Source organism: Ranitomeya variabilis, chromosome 4 (genome assembly GCF_051348905.1).
Source record: "Ranitomeya variabilis isolate aRanVar5 chromosome 4, aRanVar5.hap1, whole genome shotgun sequence".
Classification (NCBI taxonomy): Eukaryota; Metazoa; Chordata; class Amphibia; order Anura; family Dendrobatidae; genus Ranitomeya; species Ranitomeya variabilis.
In genome coordinates this window covers 275,010,171-275,031,151 of record NC_135235.1, presented here as the reverse complement: position 1 = coordinate 275,031,151, position 20,981 = coordinate 275,010,171, and the positions used below count along the sequence as shown (strand labels likewise).

General features: G+C 39.4%; 1 protein-coding gene across 5 annotated transcripts in view; it reads left to right on the top strand.

Annotated features, from left to right (window-relative positions):
* The window catches only part of NCAM1 (neural cell adhesion molecule 1), a 410,078-nt gene extending 391,680 nt beyond the window's left edge, over window positions 1-18,398 (top strand). For 3 of the 5 annotated variants that reach the window (XM_077249984.1, XM_077249980.1, XM_077249981.1), the window contains 4 exons: window positions 6,668-6,875; window positions 8,288-8,404; window positions 9,953-10,687; window positions 15,731-18,398. In XM_077249984.1, coding sequence (XP_077106099.1) covers window positions 6,668-6,875; window positions 8,288-8,404; window positions 9,953-10,687; window positions 15,731-15,851 — 1,181 coding nt within the window. In that variant the 3' untranslated portion in view covers window positions 15,852-18,398. The remainder of the gene's footprint in view (window positions 1-6,667; window positions 6,876-8,287; window positions 8,405-9,952; window positions 10,688-15,730) is intronic. The other 2 variants (XM_077249986.1, XM_077249985.1) reach the window with 1 other exon arrangement.
* Window positions 18,399-20,981: the final 2,583 nt, after the last annotated feature.

The window sequence follows — 20,981 nt, the reverse complement described above, 5'->3', positions numbered from 1 at the left end:
ACATGTGACAAAATTCGGAATTGTAATTCAGCCTTTTTTCCTTTTAAAATCACTTTCTTGCATCATTAAGAGTGCCAGATTTTTCTTTATTTGTACATTACTATATAAAGCGGGCTCAGGAGCTGAGCCTGCTCCATACAGCGCAGATACTGGCTGTTTTACACAGCTTCCACCGGAGAGTAACTGTTGCGATAGGAGCTAACTATGATTGCATAAGTTTTACCTCTTATGTGCCTCTGTCAGTCACGGCTGTGGCAATTAAGAGGTTAGGAATTGTAGGGCAAGGGGGGCGCATGATCCAGGCGTTCTCGATGGGTTTTTATGTCAGCTGGGAGCTTGCTGAAGGCCCTCATGTCTGCTTGGGCTTCATAAGAGGCTGGAAATTATATAGGTAATAGATCAAGCAATAATAGGATCAAGTCCACCAAGGGGACTAAAAAATGTAATAAAAAAAATAAAAAATCTGAAAAATATATATATATGTAAAAGAAACAACCACTATAAACGTTAAAAATTTCCAGTATTGCAAATGGCAAAATCTATTAAAAGAGAGAGAACTTATTTGGTATAGCTGTGAAATATAATTGTTCAAACTAATAAAATATTTAAAACATTCAACCCATACTAAGAATGCAGAAACAGACGATCGCAGAATTGCTGTTGTTTTTTTTCTAGGCCCGTCACTTCCCCCAAAAAAATGGAATAAAAAGTCCTATGGACCCCAAAATGGTATTCGTAAAAAACAACAGTTCTCCCCACAAAAATCAAGCTCTCATACCACCCTGTTGATCGAAAAAGAAAAAACTATCGGAGTTTCGTATGACTCATTGAACAAAGTTATTAACTATACTTTGTATAAACAAGACCCCAAATACTGCAATTGCTAGTTTTTTTTCTCATTTTCCCTCCTAACTTAGAATTTTTTTTTACTGACGTTCACTATATAATAAAAATAATGGTGTCATTCAAAACTACAACTCGTTACCCAAGAAACAAGCCCTCATATGGATATGTGGATAAAGTGATGGCACTTGAAAAAAGGGGAGGAAAAAACGAAAGAACAGAAAAGGAAAAATCCCTCATTTTTAAAGGGTTAATGAAGACTTCCAAAGAGAACTGAGAGCAATGATGCTTCCTTATGTGTTGTTGAAAAATGACCTATGAGTTAAATCAAGGTTTTGTGTGGGGCAATTTTTTTTTCACATTACAGTTTTTATTCAAAAATATTAGTGATCCAGTAATTTTTACAGTGTTCACTGGTGTTGTTTTAGAAACTAACTTCCTGTTGTTTAAGGAAGAGTTTTTCCTCACCTGATAACACCTTTATATAATGCTGATGGCACCAATTCCAATGGGTGATTTCACAGCTGACCCTGCTCTTTCCCCTCACATTGTACTTTGTACACCTCATTAGATGCTTCAATACAGTAGCTAGAGTCAGAGTCTTCTCATTGCTGCTAATGTACATGTGAGTTTCCTGAAATAACAGGAAGTTATAGTCTAAAAAAGCCCCAGTGGCCAATGTGAAAATTGCAGGAAGTCATAGTCTAAAAAAGCTCCAGTGGCCAATGTGAAAATTGCAGGAAGTCATAGTCTAAAAAAGCCCCAGTGGCCAATGTGAAAATTGCAACAGTTATATTTTTTTTATTCTTAATATAGGTTGTGATAAAGGAAAAAAAAACAATGCCAAAATTGAAATACATGTTTTGGATCCTCATCGCTTCGTCAGAGTTGAGAATGGATGCCAAAAACGTATGTCGTTTTGGTTGAGTTGTATGGATACCTGATTCAATATAAATGGGCACTGTGTAATGCTGAGTTTCCCCTGGGGTGGCTCTACAGGTCAACTGAAGACTTACTGCTAGGTTTATTAAAGATTACGGTACATATGATTTCTAAAAACTGCAGCAGGGAAATACATTCTGATTTACTTATACTTAAAAAAATAATGAAATTATATCATGGGGGTCCAAGACTCGGCACCCCCTATTGATCAGCTGCTACCAACTTTTGACAGATGCCAATTGTAAACTGTATATGGAGTTGCCCCTCATGGGTACTGCAGAGATTCTAATGATCAGCTATACAATGGGAATGCCAGGTGTCGGACCCCCACTGATCTAATTTTAATTACCTATTTTATGGATAGGTCATCAGTGTCATGATAGTGGAAAACTCCTTTAAAGAACCATTCCAATAAGTGGGGCAACCAATTTAAATAGGACCTGTCACCAGGTGTTTGCTTTTATTTTGTTCTCGCTCCTTCCCTGAGTATTAAATATATATATATATATATATTTTTTTTTTTTTAAGATCTGCAATATAGTTAGAGATAGAGGCCTTTTCATTTAGCTTGCAAAATATGCAAATGTTGATGATGTTTATCAAGGGGGCGTTGCTCAGTGAGTAATGATATAGTGTCCTAAAGACACGCCCCAGAGGATCCTGCTTGTAATGGCCATTTAGATTAGCACCAAATAAAAAGGCCAATATCTCTGGAGCATTTTAAAGAAATAAAAAAGATAAGTGGAGCATCGGGAATAAATAAGAGAAAACACTGGCTGCTTTTGAAACGGTGACAGGTCCTCTTAAGAAACATTTTTTTGTCAATGTGCTTTACAGTCTTCAGCTTTTCTTTAGAGACCTGAGAGCAGAACTTGGCCCCCGCAGATTGCTTTCCTCTAAAATACACTTTTTTATTAAATACATATAGAAACTACGGCAGGAAATAACTTCAGAACACCGTTTCTAATACCAACTTATATTTCATGAATAAACGTCTGGACTATAAGCCAAGTAATAACAAACAAACAAAAAACAGCAAAATCTAAAGAAGTTATCCAACCTAAAAAAAAAAAGTCACAACCACAGATATAATAAATTAAGAAAATAAGCTATTCTCCTCTCTTCACTGCCCCAGCCCAGCACCGATGATGTGGCTGTTCTCCAGGTCTTTGTTTATAGGTCAATGATTGACTGCAGTCTTGTGCCGGCCTTTAGTTAGCAAAGTCCAGGATGATCACCGTATCTTCTGCGGGATAAAGAGAGGTGAGTATAAATTTTTTGATATTTATTTTTTTTATTTTGTTGGAAGATAATTTAATTCATGTTGTGTCCTAAAAAATGTCTGATTCTGCCATCATATGTTACTCCCGTCAATTCGCCTAGCGGCACCAGGGTGCAGAGGACGTGGAGTGGCACGAGTGTTGTAGGATATTGGACTATTTGAAAAGTTTCTTCCCATCTTATGTATATTTCTGCAATAACAAAAAGTTTCAAAAAAAATTAATTAACATGATGAGTTAAAACATTTATATTTTTGTATTATTATTTCATTCTCATTTAATCTGTTTTACAAAGAAATTCAGGTTTGGTTCATTTTAATGATTTGATAGAAAATTTGATCGAAATATTAAATTTTTATTTAAATAGTGATCTCGGAGCGTGATGGAGTGTTACTATCAAATCAAAAAGAAAATTTCAGAAAACTGTGGGGTGTAGGCTTCTTGATATAAAGATTCCACCAGAATTAAAGGAGTATTCTCATCTCCGTAGTCTGTCGTCACTTTATGATAGGTGGAGGTCTGACCGCCTGGACTTACCGCCATCCTGAAAATGGTTAAGGGGAACTGCAGCACAGTGCTGTTTAAAGCAGACCTCTAACTGTATTTTTTAAACGAAGTACCTCCTACAAATGCTGCTGTTCTACTAGTTCTGGAACAGTTTTTCTTTTTCTTCTGTGCCAAAGTTATGCCTTGTAACAAAGAGGCAAACATTCCCTTCAACCAACTGGTTCTTTGTGGGCGTGGTCATGTTTTGATTGGCCAGCTTTAGAAAAGATTTACGCAAAGAGAAGTTCCGTTGTATACGCCTTGTTGGCTGAAGGGAAAACTTGCACCATTATTACTGGGGGTCATAACTTTGGAACAGAGGGGCACGGAAACAAAAGAAAAAGTGTTCCACAATCAGTAGCACAACAGCAATTGGAGGAGATACTACATTTAAATGAAAAAAAAATCCAATGAAAGTTCCTCTTTAAGACGGGTAGCATTAAATGTTGTTGTGCAGAAAAAGCAGTGAACATTGTGCGGAATATATTTCAATGGCGATTTAATTAGAAAGGCACAAAATTATTTCTTTAATATATTAAGGTACAATATTGGCACTGCGGAGATATGGCTAGGTGACAGATGAGGCTGGAAAAAAAAGAAATAAGCCGAGGACAGAGGACTGTGCTCTACTTCAGTTGTAAAACAACATTCTTGGCAGAAGTGAAATACCAGTATACAGGCAGGAGTCAACAGGGAGTGGCCTTGGCTGCCTGGCGATACTGGTCCTGGGCTGCCATTCATCCACCATAATTCAAGAAGTATAATTTCTCCTTGCGGAGAGTGACATGTTAAGCATGTCGAGATGAGGAGACTTAAAGCCGCAATGCTCCTCTGGGAAATATGCAAATTATCTCTTCAGAGAGGAAGAGGACTAGAACTCTAGTGCCACCTGAATAAAACCAAACCAGAATCTCAATTTGCAGACACGGTGTTTCAGGGTACTGCCCCTGGTTTGGCTTTTATCCTAAGTCATGTGACATGGCTCATTAAAGGGTCGACATTGACTGTTATGACTGCTACTTCCAATAGGTGGCACTAGAGTTCTAGTCCTCTTCCTCTCTGAAGAGACAATTTGCATCCACCGTAATTATAATTTCTGGGTAACTAAAATTCAGAAGGAAAGTGTCATAAAAAATAACACGTTAGATGTCATTTTTACATGTTTTGATAATTTTCTTGAATTTTCTATGTCATTATCTACGGTATAATATAAAAAAAATTCTAAAATATTGGTGGTTTCACTCTCGTCACTAGGCTTTATACTAGACTCATACCTCCTGTTCTTTACAGATTACTTTTAGGAGTTTCATCATTACAGACAGGATTACAATGTAAGGTATATAGTAGACATCATTTCAGTAGGTGATGTCACAGCTCACCTCCTCCTCCTGTACAATGACTGATAACACCTCTATAATCCAGTAGATAACACAAAATCCACCATTCACAATAGGTGATGTCACAGCGCTCACCTCCTCCTCCTGTACAATGACTGATAACATCTCTATATACAGTGATAACACAGGATCCACCATTCACAATAGGTGATATCACAGCTTACCTCCTCCTCCTGTACAATGACTAATAACACCCCTATATACAGTAGATAACACAGGGTCCACCATTCACAATAGGTGATGTCACAGCTCACCTCCTCCTCCTGTACAATGACTGATAACACCTCTATATATACAGTAGATAACACAAAATCCACCATTCACAATAGGTGATGTCACAGCTCACCTCCTCCTCCTGTACAATGACTGATAACATCTCTATATACAGTGATAACACAGGATCCACCATTCACAATAGGTGATATCACAGCTCACCTCCTCCTCCTGTACAATGACTGATAACACCTCTATATACAGTAGATAACACAGGATCCACCATTCACAATAGGTGATATCACAGCTCACCTCCTCCTCCTGTACAATGACTGATAACATCTCTATATACAGTGATAACACAGGATCCACCATTCACAATAGGTGATATCACAGCTCACCTCCTCCTCCTGTACAATGACTGATAACACCTCTATATACAGTAGATAACACAGGATCCACCATTCACAATAGGTGATATCACAGCTCACCTCCTCCTCCTGTACAATGACTGATAACATCTCTATATACAGTGATAACACAGGATCCACCATTCACAATAGGTGATATCACAGCTCACCTCCTCCTCCTGTACAATGACTGATAACACCTCTATATACAGTAGATAACACAGGATCCACCATTCACAATAGGTGATGTCACAGCTCACCTCCTCCTCCTGTACAATGACTGATAACACCTCTATATACAGCTTATAACACAGGATCCACCATTCACAATAAATTATATCACAACTCACCTCCTCCCCCCCTGTACAATAACATTTGCTCAGGTGAAAGTATGCCTAGAAAATACTCATATAGAAGTCACTAAGGGAGTCAGTCTGACGTGGCTGCTGAAAAGAGAAGGAAGTGAGAGTCTAATGTTATGGTTAGTGGGCGGTGTGAAAACTGCACAATTTCATTTTATTTTTTATTCAATAGTGATGTGAAAGATGAAATTTTTTTTTAGATTTAAGATAGAAACCTGATGTAATCAGTAGGTCATATTCACGTGCTTGTTGGTACCGTCTGACCATGACTCCTTGGGGGCTGCCCTAATGGTCATTCATGTAGGTTTGAGATGTTCTTCAACACAAAGTATATTGGTTATGTGCTCTACACCCATGGATAACGCTTATAGAAATTACACATTATACCGGTTTATTGCATTTTTCACCTTTTTTGCAGCAGGTAACTAAAGAATTATCAGCAAAATATGGTAATGTAGTCTTGACTTATTTTTTTCATCAGACAAGAGCCACACAATCCCATCCTCTCAGCCTCAGCTTTTAATTTCCTTTAGACATTTTATACAAGGAAATGTAATAAACAATATAAAGCGATTTACTGCAAAGATGCCTAACAAAAGATCTAGTGACTGCTGATCATAATTCCCAGTGTGGCCACATCTAACCACATTCCCCATTTGTTTTTCTTTCTAAAGCCACCACCACCGCAAGCTCTGGTTTGGGTACAGGAGCCATTGTAGGCATTCTTATCGTGGTTTTCGTTCTTTTGTTGGTGGCCGTGGATGTAACGTGCTACTTCCTCAACAAGTGCGGTCTGCTTATGTGCATTGCGGTCAATTTCTGCGGAAAGGCTGGTCCCGGGGCAAAAGGCAAAGATATTGAAGAAGGAAAGGCGGCATTTTCGTAAGTCTATTTCTGATGGTCATATCAAATATATAGTATAGTCAAATGGATTGTCCAGGACTAAGATGACCTATTTCTAATAATCGCCTTTTTTTGAACACATTCAAAGGGTGCTGTTGGGTTTGTGGCAGTAGGCCCTCAATGCTTCCATGTTGGTACTCTTCTGGTGTCCAGCCAAAGGTTGGTCTTCATTGGACACCATTATTTTTAATATCTACTGCAGAATAAATGTAAGGCTCACTAGATGAGATGGATCCTCTAAGCCTTATTTTTGAGTAGGCACATGGACCCCGGGAGTCAGTGCAGCAAGCAAGAAAGCAAGTAGGCAGTGAACACTTGGACTATCTGGAATCTTAGGAGCAGGTCACATGAAGTGGAACCCAGCATGGATGAATGCAAGTACCATCACAAAAACCACAGATGGTGGACCAAACATAGGACTGGAGTGTCAAACCCAAGACACAGCTGTGTGTCTAAATAGGTCTAGGGAGGAGATGTCATTGAACCACTCCAAAAAACTTTCAAAGCCTGACAAGGAGCACAGCAGAGGCAGTGAACCCTGGGGAAGGAAGCAGAGCCCGGGATACCTGAGACAGGCAGGTAACAATAAAGAACCGGATTGAACTGGATTGAAAATAAGTGATGAGGGAAAAAAGTTAGTGAAAATATAAGAAAAATAAATAAAAAAAACTTAAAATTAGAATCATAATTAAAAGTTGGTCATTTGGTTTTGCCATGGCTGTAAAAGATTCATTTGTCAAAATATAAAGTTATTTAATCCGTACAGTAAATGATGTTAAAAAAATAACCTGAAATTTTTACGTTTCTGTTTTTTCTTATTTCATTTTTGTTGTCGCCGCAGCCTCCCACAAAAAAATGCAATAAAAGGCAATCAAACTATAGAATTTACTCCTAAATGTTACCAATAAGACGCCAACTAACCATATGCAATTCAAGCCCTCACACAGCTCTGTGGATGGACAAAACAAAATTGTAAAAAAAAATGTGTCTCTGTAATAACTGAACTGAAGAATTCATTACTGCATAACTTTAAAAAAATAAAATACAAAAAACAATGGTAGAATTGCGGGGTTTTTTTTACCATTTTCTGAATTTTTTACCCATTTTTCACTAAATTATATGCTAAAATGAATGGTGTCATTCAAAATGACAACTCGTCTTGCAGAAAGCAAGTCTTCCTTTGACGATGTAGACAGAAAATGTAAAAAAAAATTATGATTTTTTTTTTAAAAGGAGAGGAAAAAATGAAAATGAAAATTGGCAGCGTTCTTTATAGAAAATTTTTAGCCATTGTATATTTTTACGAGTGGAGAATTATTAGTAGAATTTCTTTCCTGTTTTATTTTCTAGTTTCAGTTGACAGTAAAGTGTTCTTTATGTTCTTTATACAGAAAAGACGAGTCTAAAGAACCCATTGTCGAGGTGCGAACGGAAGAAGAGAGGACACCAAACCATGATGGAAGCAACCAGACAGAACCCAATGAGACCACTCCACTAACGGGACCTGAGTATGTGGGGATAGTCAAGTTTTAGAGAGGATAAACCGTTTTGTTTTTTTTATCGGTGGCTTCCTGTGGACAAATGTGGTTGTACACGGTGGAATGGGCAAACACGTAATACTCTGTGCAGCAGGCTGCTCTCTGCTCCGGTCTACAGGGGACCACCTCTGTGATGTCCATACGCCCTAGTTGGGCAAATAGAAATGAGTTATTCTAAAGAAACAACTCCTTCTAGAGGTCATTTTGGATTGAAAAAATAGTATTTATTTTTTCTCGAAAAGAACACACCACTTGTCCATGTGCTGTATTTGGCTTTGCAGCTCAGCTTTATTCTCTTCTGTCATTGACCACATACAGATAATTAAAAAATAGTAAGTAGCGCCCCTTCTTATAAAATTAGTATACAGAGGTGTCCTTCCATAACATTCCTCTTGACCCTAGATGTGACACGCAACTCCATTCCCACAATTAAACTTTTTTGCCATTCATGAGACAAGAGATAACTTGTTGATACCTGGGGGTCTGACCACTGGGACCCTCAGTTATTCCCAGATCTGTGGTATGGATCCAGAGAATGGAGCTCTGCAGATCATTGATTGTAATGGAGAAGCACTTGCTCAACTCCATTCATTGTTTTCAGGGCTGCTGGAATTAGACAAGCTCTGTAAGGATAGAGGATGGTTGCGGCAATGGTCCTTTATGGTTGGAAACATCTGCAGTTTGATATTTAGGTATGAGGTTCTTGTTAATAGTTTTCTTTCTTGCACCTCCATTTTGGATTGTACAACTAAAATGTTTTGTTGCCAACTTTTACCAAAACGCTTTCAGGAGGTCACAGGGGTGTCGCCCAAATACTGTATCCCAACCCTTTCCAGACCACATCCCCTTCATGTCTCTTCTTCGCAATACTTTTTTTTATTTTAATGCCTCTGACAGATGAAAACTTTAAGATTTACTGCTTCCTGGGAGGATTCATCATACACCCTGGTGCTTTGCCAACTTCGACAGGAAGTGTTCCCTTCTTTCTTGGAGAGTTGGCAAGTTTGTGTTTAAGTGGGTGTTGTCTCATGTGGAATAGTTTTAGCCCACAGACTCAGTGACGTGTAAAATAACAAACTAAGCTTTATTTACCCTCCTCGGGTCCAATGGTCTTTGTTGATCAGTTGCAGCGGTGTTGTCAAGTTCATATCGTTGCAGCCAAACACTGGCTCAACTGATGCAGAGAGTACGAGTCAGTGATTGCCTGCAGAGCTGTAGATGGGGCGCCACCATTGCAGCCAATCTACAAAGACCAGAATAACAGCAGAGAGAGAACAGCATACAGCTGTATACCGAAAGGAATGTCAACTAACCCAGCTAATAATGTTTCCTTCTCCATCTTGCTTCTCTTCAGATTTGCTATTAACAGTGTTCACCTGTCTAATTCCAGTAATCACTTGAATGTTACTTTACCTCTGTGCATGTGTTTGTGTGGTTTACTCTCTTGTGTATCCGTCACTTGTTTTCTTCATTTGTCTACTTTCTCTCTTTCTCTCTCTGCTCCTTTGCTTCCCGCAGGCATCCAGCTGACACCACAGCCACTGTTGAGGATATGCTGCCATCCGTCACCACCGTCACTACTAATTCTGACACTATCACAGAAACCTTTGCCACAGCTCAAAATAGTCCCACAAGCGAAACCACCACCCTCACCTCTAGCAGTGCCCCTCCACCCACGTCTGCTCCTGACTCAAACTCAACGCAGTCTGCTCAGGCAACTCCCACCAAAAAAGAGGCACCTAAACCTCCAACACCTGCCCCTGCTGCTTCTCCAAAGGTTGCACCTCTGGTAGATCTAAGTGATACTCCATCTACTAACAGTTCGGCTAATGCTGCAGCCAGTCAAGGAGGAGTTTTAAATCCCAGTTCTGCCACCGCTGAAGCTCCCAAAGCCACCGCTAAGCCTCCAGCGACAGTCCCAGCCAGTACCACGAGCCCACCCGCTACTCCTGAACAAATGAAGCAGACAGCATCGGGTGTTAAAAGCCCAGAAAAGGAAGCGGTACAACCCAGCACAGTGAAAAGTCCAACGGAGGCTACCAAGAATGAGGCAGCTTCCATCAGCAACACAAAACCCGCCCAGGGTGAGGACTTTCAAATTGATGGGACCTTCAAGACTCCAGACATTGACCTTGCAAAAGATGTTTTTGCAGCTCTTGGAACTTCTTCTGCCGCTGTGGCTAGTGGGAAAGCTCCTGAGATTGCTTCTTCCACTACAGACACCTCTGTACCGCCTGCTTCATCCAACACCGAGTATGGCCTCTTTTAATCCTCTGTGTGTTATGTCTCATGTTGTCTTTTCGCTGTATTGTGCTCTTTTCGTTTCTAACCTTATTGCTATCGTTCAGCTAATTTTTAAAATGTGTGCCCTATTAGTCCGATCACAATTCTTACTAAGGATTTGGTAGTTTTGTGATCAAATGGGGAATTACGCGATAAAAAAATATATATGAAAAGGAACATTTAGGTTCCAATTATCTTCAGCCTTTAGTATTTAAAGTCACCCACTAGAGTCACGGAGGAGATGGATGTGAGCCATCCAAAAAAACATGGAACCTTAATGCTATGTCACAAGTATTCCTTTCGATAATGTGTACTAAAGGACTTTACTGGCTTTTAAAAAAAATTACATTGAGAAGCCGTAAGGATAAAAGAAACTTCTGTTCGCACTCCTGGGCCACTACTTCGACGGTCTCTTCTGTCAGAGCCGAAATTCCGGGGTTTGGAGCAGACTCCTGGGGTGAGAATAGCTAGTCTACTTCTTTATCCAAATTACGAGGGCGAAAAAGAATTTTAAAGGGGTTTTGTAGTGGAAACAAGTTATCACTTATCCTAGTGATAGGTGATAACTAGATGAACTATTGGGGTCCTCTTCTGGGCAGAATGAGGCACCTTTATCCCTGCTACAATGTAGTGGCAGTGCACATGCTTGACCGCTGCTCCAGTCATTTCCTGTGGGACTAACGAGCTCTACACACAGCTTTTTCCAGCAGCCCCATACAGAATGAATGTCGAGCATCCGATCTGTCACTCCCATTTTGTAGCGAGGATAAGGGTATGTGTCCACGTTCAGGATTGCATCAGGATTTGGTCAGGATTTTCCATCAGTATTTGTAAGCCAAAACCAGGAGTGGAACAATTAGAGGAAAAGTATAATAGAAACATATGCACCACTTCTGTATTTATCACCCACTCCTGGTTTTGGCTTACAAATACTGATGGAAAATCCTGACCAAATCCTGATGCAATCCTGAACGTGGACACATACCCTAAAAGTTCCATGTCAGGAATAAAAAATTTGCGGTTTGGCCCCTCCGATCAGTAAGTTACCTCCTATCCCATGGATGGGTGATAAGTTGTTTTCACTTGGCAACCTCTTTAAGAATAAATACAGTTGTAGCTAGCGCCAACTTATTTACTTTTAGGCAATCCTTCATGTCTTTGAATGAGCCATAATATCTTCATATGAATTGGGCATTTTCCTCTTCTGGAACTTAATAAACTCCTAAAATTGTACTTACTAAAACTAGAATACCCCTTTGATACCCCTTTTAGGAGCCATTGAAAATGTAACCCAGGTGACGAGCGAACGAGCTTGCATAACGTGTTATCTGAGCATGCTTCAGTGTGATCGGAGTATTTTGGATGTGCTCGGATAATATATTCGAGTCCCTGCAGCTGCATAGTTTGCGGCGGTAGATAGCCTCAACACATGCAGGGATTGACTGTTTTGTCAACATGTGTTGCGACTGTCTACCGCCGCAAAATATGCAGCCGCAGGGACTCGAATATATTATCCGAGCACGCCCAAGATACTCTGATCACACGTTATCCAAGCACATTTGCTCATCGCTAGTAACCATGCATGCTGATAATGGTTGCATGTACAGTGTCTATGAATTGTGACAGGTACACTTTTTCAAAATAGTCAGGCCTGCTTCTTGCAAAGTTGCTAATTTTCTTCCTTGCTGAGATCCAGATGCAAAGCAGTTTTTAAAGGAATTCTTCCTGGGATTAAAAATATGGTAGCTAACTAGAGTGGCATTTTTTTCTTTCTCGGGGGCAATCTAATATGTATGCTGTTTTTAAATCAGGCTTGCTATGAAAACCTTTTGTGCTTGACCTTTTTTAACCTCTTGTCCTGCCACCTGTTCTTACCTTGATGTCAGCCAGAAGAATGAGCGAATCAATGGTGCAGGACCCTGGTCCGTCTGTCACATCAGTAGTCCCATGTTCACCAGAAGGGAGCCCTGATGACCACCTCCTACCTGCTGGAATTCTCAACATCTTTTCTGATTTGTAGTCCCAGCACATGTTCAGCAGAGGGGAGCCCTGAGGACCACCTCCTACCTGCTGGAATTCCAGACATCTTTTCTAATTTGTAGTCCTAGATCGTGTTCACCAGACAGGAGCCCTGAGGACCACCTCCCACCTGTTGGAATTCCAGACATCTTTTCTAGTTTATAGTCCCAGCTCGCGTTCACCAGACGGGAGTCCTGAGGACCACCTCCTAACTATTGGAATCCTCAACACCTTTTCTGATTTGTAGCTCCAATACGCGTTCAGTAAGCAGGAGTCCTGAGGCCCACCTCCTACCTGCTAGAATCCCCTACATCTTTTCTGATTTGTATTCCCAGCGCGATGCCATCAGAAGAGGCATCGGGGATGCCGGCAGGTAGAAGAAGGTTCTCAGGGCTCCCGTCAGGCGGACACAAGATTACAGACGTGGCCATTGGACCAGAGTCCTCTAAATCGATGCGCTCCTCTGAAGAAAACCAAGAATTGGTCATTTTAGAAAGAAAAAAAAATCTTAAAACTTTGCAAAGCGAAATCTACCTAGTTACAGTTATTGGTATTTTCCTTGCAGTTTTTCAACTAATTGCGGCAATTATAAACCGAACTTCAGAAAAAGGACAGCGGTGACCAAAAAGTCAAGTGTTTGGGGAGAGTGCTAGGCATATGCTGTTTGGCTCCCAAATGGTCATACAGTCAGGAGAAAAACGAAGTATACCCTCTTTAAATGATATTTTAGGTATATAGACATAATAAAAAATATCTGATCCTTAGGAGTTCTTAAAATTAGGTAAATAGAAAGACCTTAGATGAACAAAAGATATGACATTCTTTTAAAAAAAGTACAGTAATACAGAAGCAATGTGTGAAAAATTGAAGGGGTTCTCCACTTTCAGACAATGTTTGGCCATGGCTGTAGTTTGTTAGAAAACAGCAAAAACTGTTCTTACTTTCCTCAGGTTCACAGATGAGTCTCCGTTGCTAATCTTGGTGTCTGGCTTTGGCTGTGGCACTGATGTAACATCGACAGTGCTGCAGCCAATCAGTGAACGCAGTGGCTCTGAAGGGGATGTGCTGTCTGCACAAGCGGATCCGCTGAGATCACTGAACGTCTGTCGATGTGATGTTAGCGCCACAGTCAGTGCCAGACTTCGGGAGCAGCAGCAAATAATTGGCAGAGGACATAGTTGAGTAAAGCAGAGTTTGTTGTTTTTTGACAAACTGCAGTCATGATAGAACAATATCTGAAAGGCAACAACCCCTGTAAGTACAATTCACAAGTGCCAGGCATGTATGACAGTTGACAATTTTTCCAGGAGTGGACGTTCCAGCAAATTCACTCCAAAGTCAGACCGTGCAATGCTTAGAGAAACTGGAAAACCCCAAGAGCTACCGCTCATACACTTAAAGTCTCAGTTAACATGTTAAATGTTCAAGTTCATAATAGTACAATTAGAAAAAAGGACTGAACAAGTATGACTAGTTTGAAAGAGTTGCCAGGAGAAAGCCTCTTCTATCTAAAAAAGAAAATAGGAGCATGGCTAAAGTTTGCAAAGTTACATCGGAACAAACCCTTGAGAATTCTGAAACAATTTTGGGGGGACAAACCAGACCAAAATGGAGATATTTGACCATAAAAACGTTCACCATTTTGGGTGAAAACCAAACACAGTATATCAGCACAAACTCCTTATACCAGCTGTCAAGCATGGTGGTGGAAGAGTGATGATTTAGGCTGGTTTGGCATTCACAGGATCTGGTCACCTTGCAGTCATTGAGTCTATCACCATGGACACCTCTACATATCAACCTGTTCTACAATTCAATGTGATCTATTCAAAACCTAAATCTTGGCTAAAACTGGATCAGACAATAGGACAAGCAAACCAGCAAATCTACATCAGAATGGCAAAAAAATAAGAATCAAGGTGCTGTAGTGGCTCCATCACAGTTATGACCTCAACCAAGAGAAATGCTGTAGTGGGACCTTACGAGATCGGTGCATAAACAAATGGACACTCACCTCAATGAACTTACAACCTTATAAAGACCCCAAACTTCCTCCAGAAAAATGTGGCTGATTAAGTCATGGCTTTCTGTTTGACTTTAAGTTATCGATGCTAAAGGTGGTTCTACAAGCTATTCTATTGATCCACTGCGTGTACTTAATTTTTCACACACTGCCATGCTTTTTGTTGAATAATTATTGATATGGTGTAATTTTTTGTGTGTTCTTATTCATCTGAAGCTGTATTTACTTAATTTTAAGAACTTCTGAGGACCAAAGGTTATTATATTATGTCCTGATACCTAGTATCTTAAATTCTAATAGGGTGTACTTAGTTTTTCTCAGGACTGTATGTTCTGTTTCCTGATAGCAGGAAGTATTATCAGGTCTTGCAATAGTGTCAAAAGGGATCTTCTAGGAGGGGTAGATTGCAAAATAAGTGTAGAAGATATGGCTGATGCGTAAACTGAATCCACTGATTTTGGAGCCCGGCACTATATTAAGTGGATATGTTGGGTTCCAGCACAGTTGGACATTAGTTGACGTTGTTTAAAGGGCTTGTCCAGGGAATAAATATTATCACTCATATCATCACTCACCCTCACCAATACCCCACAGCCTCTCTTTTAATGCTTTCCCGTTTCCCTCTGGTCCCTTCTTGTTCTCAGGTTGGACTTGTAATTGGCATTTTTGGCCATTTCTAATACGTTGAGTTGGGACCGAGAAGCAAAGACCAGCAAGGATCGTGCACTGCAGGGAACTGGTGGGGATGAATATTACTGCTTAAAAATTTTTTAGATCTGTCCGAGTTTTAGTAAAATTAGTTGTTATCCAATGGATAATTTTCTGGACGCTGTGCCAATTAGTGAGTTTAGGCATGGTTTGGTAATGCAGCTCAGTTTTATTCGAATAAATGGAACTGGATTGTAATTCCAAACACAACTCATACATTGTATTTTTTTTAGTCTGATCTCATTTTGTTTGTTTTTTTGCAGGAAGGCCCCTGTAGAAGAGAATTCTAAGCCAGAGGAATCAGACAGCAAGAGCACCCCAGCAGAAGTGAAAACAGTCCCTAATGAAGCCACTCAAACAAATGCAAACGAGAGTAAAGCATGATTCCTCCGAGAGGGTGCGAGTGTGTTACATGGGAAGGGGAAAGTGGATACTAAACAAAATAATGTTTAAAGAGCCTCATGCTAGCCATTTACAGAGTGAGGTTCATACACACAAACATGTCATCATTCCTCTCAAATCTTGGCCTTTGTTGTTATAATTATTATTATTTTCGTTCTGTTGAGTTATTTTATTTTTTTTCTTTGAAGAAAACCTGTTTGTTTTGTGAGACTGAAGAAAAAGGTTCATATCTGGTGTACACACTCTTTATGAACAACGCCCAGTGACAGCATTTCAAAGAGATGACCCGAAATAAAACGATCATTCCCCAGTTATTTATCACACGGGAAGGAAAAAATGGTTTAGACAGATAAGATCATAGAGCTGGGCTAAGACCTTTATCTACATCAAGTTCTAGCAAAACCCCTAAGATCATAGTTTGTTTTTTTTTATTTTAGCTAATACACTATGTAAAAAGTCTTTGTATGTTTTGCCCTGAACATTTGGTCTTTTGAGTTGTAGAAGCCGGTTCGACTTGCATGGCTGGCGGTGAGAAGGTTTACATGTTGGCTGTCACATTCTACTTCTGTACAGGAAAATAAAAATTGGAGAAGATGGAAATTTATCTCTGTGTGTCTTAAAGTCTTTCACAATGTTATATTAGCTGTCTTGTTATTAATAGATCATGGCCCGAAGAACAGAATTTGCTTGATGGCTTAATTGCGTATGGCTAATTCCTTAAAGATTGACAGAAAATACTTTCTCCCCGTGTTGTTTCTGTCCGTACCAGATCGTCATTATTTTGAACTTCATTCAATAGAAAACATCGATGCCTTGGTTATAATAAAGGTGGGCATTTGAAAGGAAGGATTGATGTCCAACGTGTTGGCCTTTGTGGATTTGGCAAACCATGTTGCTACATTCAGGCTCGTCATCAACAAAGAGTGGATGGTGGTGTGTACATGATAGACCCATGGTTAGTGACCAAACTGTTTTTTCTCTTACCAGTTGACTGGTCATAGAGGTGGAACTTTTGGGTTCTTAATTGGATGCCTATTTCATAGGAGGCCAGACAATGATGGTAACCATGATTTAGTGATTACGATTTGCGCTGTACAGAATGGACCATGGACAGTATCTGTTGCTGTGATTATACACCCTGAGCAGTGTAATCCAAAGTATAATCTTCTGTGTATGGTCCTAAGAACCTTGAGTCCGACATTATCTTACCAATTATTGCTCTATTTTTTTCTTAAATGTCCTTAAAGGACATATGTCTAACGTTGGGCTTCTAATGTGTTATTGTCTGGATACATCTCAGTAACCATTTATCTCACACGCAAAGTCTTTGTGTATGCACTCAAGCACCAATGTTGTTGCTGTTTTAGATAGGATTGCTTCGAAATGTGCTTTCTTCATATAGACATATATTTTAGTATGCTAGCGGCTCCATAGGATATTTTCTCAAGCAGTGTTTAAAGACATCACTTAGTGGAAGCGACCAGTCCATTAGCTTAAAACAACATTCCTGAAATTTGATTTTTGGATTCCCGAATGGTACCACCAAGACAGGAAAAGGAGTAAATTATTCCAATACATGATTTCCCATTCATCAATAACCTCATTGACTCCAACTCACAGTTGACAAAGGCAAAGAAAAGTTTTTTACTTCATAACATAAATTAGCTGTCATCCTATGAAATAAGAGCGGATCTCAACCACCCATGTACTCAAATTCGGATTTCTATCGGGTAGTAAAGTTATCACATGTCGATGTACTTATCAGAGGAGCAGATCAGAGGATCTCTGCTCTTTTGAAGTATTTAGTTCCAGTCCAAGTTTTACTTTTTGAGCAGCTGTTTGATCAAATTAAATAGGGGTTTGGATGTACTCCAAACTGTTGAACTTGCTAATATTCTTTAATCATGGAAGCTCCACCAATGACCCGATTTAAAAAAACGATCACAGGTCATGGAAGCTTCTGATCCATTTTGGTCCTGGAGCCAGACCATGGCCAGTGATGGGGGATGACTTTCTCAGTTCTATAATTAAGCCAGCCTAATTTTCAATCTAAGAATCCATCATAACGGAGAAGTGAGCTGACTTAGCGTCATGGCTGATTCATCATGTGACAGCACATAGAACCGAATCGTAATTGGAGCTGCCAGAACGGGCATTGAAATTCTAAAGTAAATTACCAAATACCTTCTTTATAGCACTTAGAAAGCTTCATTACGAAAAATAAAATTAAGATATATTCCTGGTATAGTTAGACTCAAAATAATGGTCCATGTGGTTAAACCTTTATTAATGCAGTGCCTTATGAAGAATTGTATTTGTCGAAATTAATGCTTTGTCCCTGATGTTTAACCATAGAGGTCAAACAAATTTATCTGCTCAATGGCAAACTACCTAATTTACTTGGGAGTAAGGGAATAGTTTGGACATCATGGACCTTGGCAAAATCATTTATTTCGGTAATTTGACTGGTTAATGACAAATCTCAGTAACTTTTTGTCATAAGTTAAACTACAGATAGGATACGTGGGCAGAAAAATGCAAAAAAAAGTCAAGTTTTTTGGGGATCCATCGATTATCACAGATTACATTTTCTGAGTTACATACTATTACAGTTCTAAAGGGATGGTATCCATAGTCAGCCATTGAATCCCAAATTTAGAAAGTTCTACAACTGTCAAAAAGTAAAAATGGAGCCATTTGCACTCATTGGTGGTGGATATGTTATGGGCTAAACCAAAATTCAGTGTCCTAAAAAGTTCATAAGGACATGGTAACAACAGTAAGATAAAGTCCCCTATACCATCGTTGATGTTGGTCGATCTGTAGACAACGGTTTTCAAAAGCATAATTTTGGCTTGAAAAATTGCCACCACTAGTGGGAGTGGCCGATCATTACATTGTATAGCAGGAATAGATTGGTGATAAATGACACCCAACCCTTTTAATTTTGGGGGATATGGCTTGCAGAGATTTAGCTATTCTGTGAATGTGAACCCTTTGATCACACTTTTTCTCCATCTCAGCATTGCAAAGAACCGTTTCGGGATTTGTATATTTTCTGTTTTTCGTATGTAGGATGCCAAATGTATATTTTTGCTTTTACGTTATAATTCAATTTGCAGTATTGACATGAACATTTTGGTAGATTCTCTTTTATATTTTGTTCTCCATGTTTACATTTTATTGTTTTGTGTTTTTTTCATAATTTCTACATTTCAACATTTGCTTTTTTTGTCAAGGGTTTGTGTAACTGCATTTTTTTGTTAAATAGACATGGTATATATAAATATATATATATATTAGATTATTAGCATGCGTGCTTTGCAATGAGATGTTTTTGAGGGGGAAAATGGATGCTTACAGTAGAATTGGTCCTGTCTAATTTCACAAAGGTAAAGTCAAAATTATTAAAAAACTCAATGTTCAGCACAAATATTCCATTTTTAAGTCCATTTAATAGACACATATATGAAAAAGGAAAGCCCCCAAGTCTCTAGCTCAGGCTACCCCCATTCTCCTCCATTCTCCATTGACCATTTAACCTGTACTAGATTCCTCTTCCACACAGAATTTCTTTGCAAATTAGGCAAGGGTAGACCATCCTTTTACATTGGGTGGGAAAGTTGGACACGTCCAAAAACTGGGTCTTTGTATCCTGGATAATGGTAGCATGCTCCAAGGAAAGCCCCATTTTTGTTGAGTCCCACTTGCCATACTAAGCCTCTCATATGTATAGCATGATGGGGTGCAGAATAGGCTTTGGATGAACCCAAAACTAGTTCAGTGGGGTGTATTATCGCCCCAGACATGGCTTACATATGCTGTACGGATAACTGCATTGGCAACTTATGTGATACTAAAGACGTGCACTTTGGAGGTACAAATGTGGTTGTATTATGTGAATGTCCATCATGAACATGAACCTTTGTAAAGTCATCCTTTATGGTTTTGGGTTATTTCTAAAAAGTTAAGTTAGCCCCTATCCATTAGGGATCGCTGGAGGTTCAACCACAGCAACCTCTAGCGAAATTAGGTCGCTTGAACTCCATCCTCTAGGGAACTGAGCATTTGCCGCCTCCACTGAATTCTCTGTCTATAGGACTGCCTAATTCAGCACTTAGCTATTTCCACCAGTCTCGTAGGCAATGACTGGAACAAAAGTTGCAAATTAGCAAGCCCGTTTTTCGGGGTTTGAAATCCCCATTCTCAGGATCGCTAGGGATCCCAGTAGTCGAAGCCTCAGCAATCAGCAAATTATTCCCTATCATTGATGGGGGATTACTTGATTTGTTTGGAGGAATAACCTTTTAAAATTAGAAACTAGTTTTTTCCTGTATTAGCAAATGCTGGAAATGTAATGTTAACTTCTAGTTTGTAGACATCCAGCAATATCCTTCATATTGATGGAAAATACTAGGTATTTTCTTGAAGAGTCCATCTGCATTGGCTTTAGAACAGCCTTCAAGAAGTAATTATAGTGTATACCAAACTCTTTTATACTTAGGGAAATGGGCACATCCACCACTTTAGATCTCTCTTAAGTAGCCCAAGTCAACAGCTTGCTGAGGACCAATGGCTTTTTGGTCTGGCGGGACTCGGTTCATCCATGTAATACCATGTTTCTCCTGTAGCGGCCGCTGTAGGTTAAATGTATAGTCCGCTATATCTTCTTCCTGGCAAAATCAGCTGTTTTCATATTAAAGGGATTCCTAAAGGACGCCTGTAATCATTGTGCATACTTGTTCGAATTGAGTGCAGAAAATTGCTGTGTTTGTTCTATGAGACTTGCTTGCATGGATCTGTTGCATATGAGAGTTATGTGAGAAATGCGTGGGACAGTCTTGTATTTTAATTGGAGATCACCACCTCGTCTGTTCACGACGATTCAACTATTTTATGTTGGCCAATGATTATCTGCCAAAACCCTTTCATTTAGTGCCAGTTCACATGTGTGTAGTCTTATAAAACTTGAGCATATTATTTTTTTTCTCTTTAATCTTCACATTACTTTAGAGCGGGAGACCGAAAACCATTTCAAACACACCTCTTTTCATACTATAAAACAATTTGAGTATGTTTGATTGATACTATGTACTTTCATTTCGTTTCAAA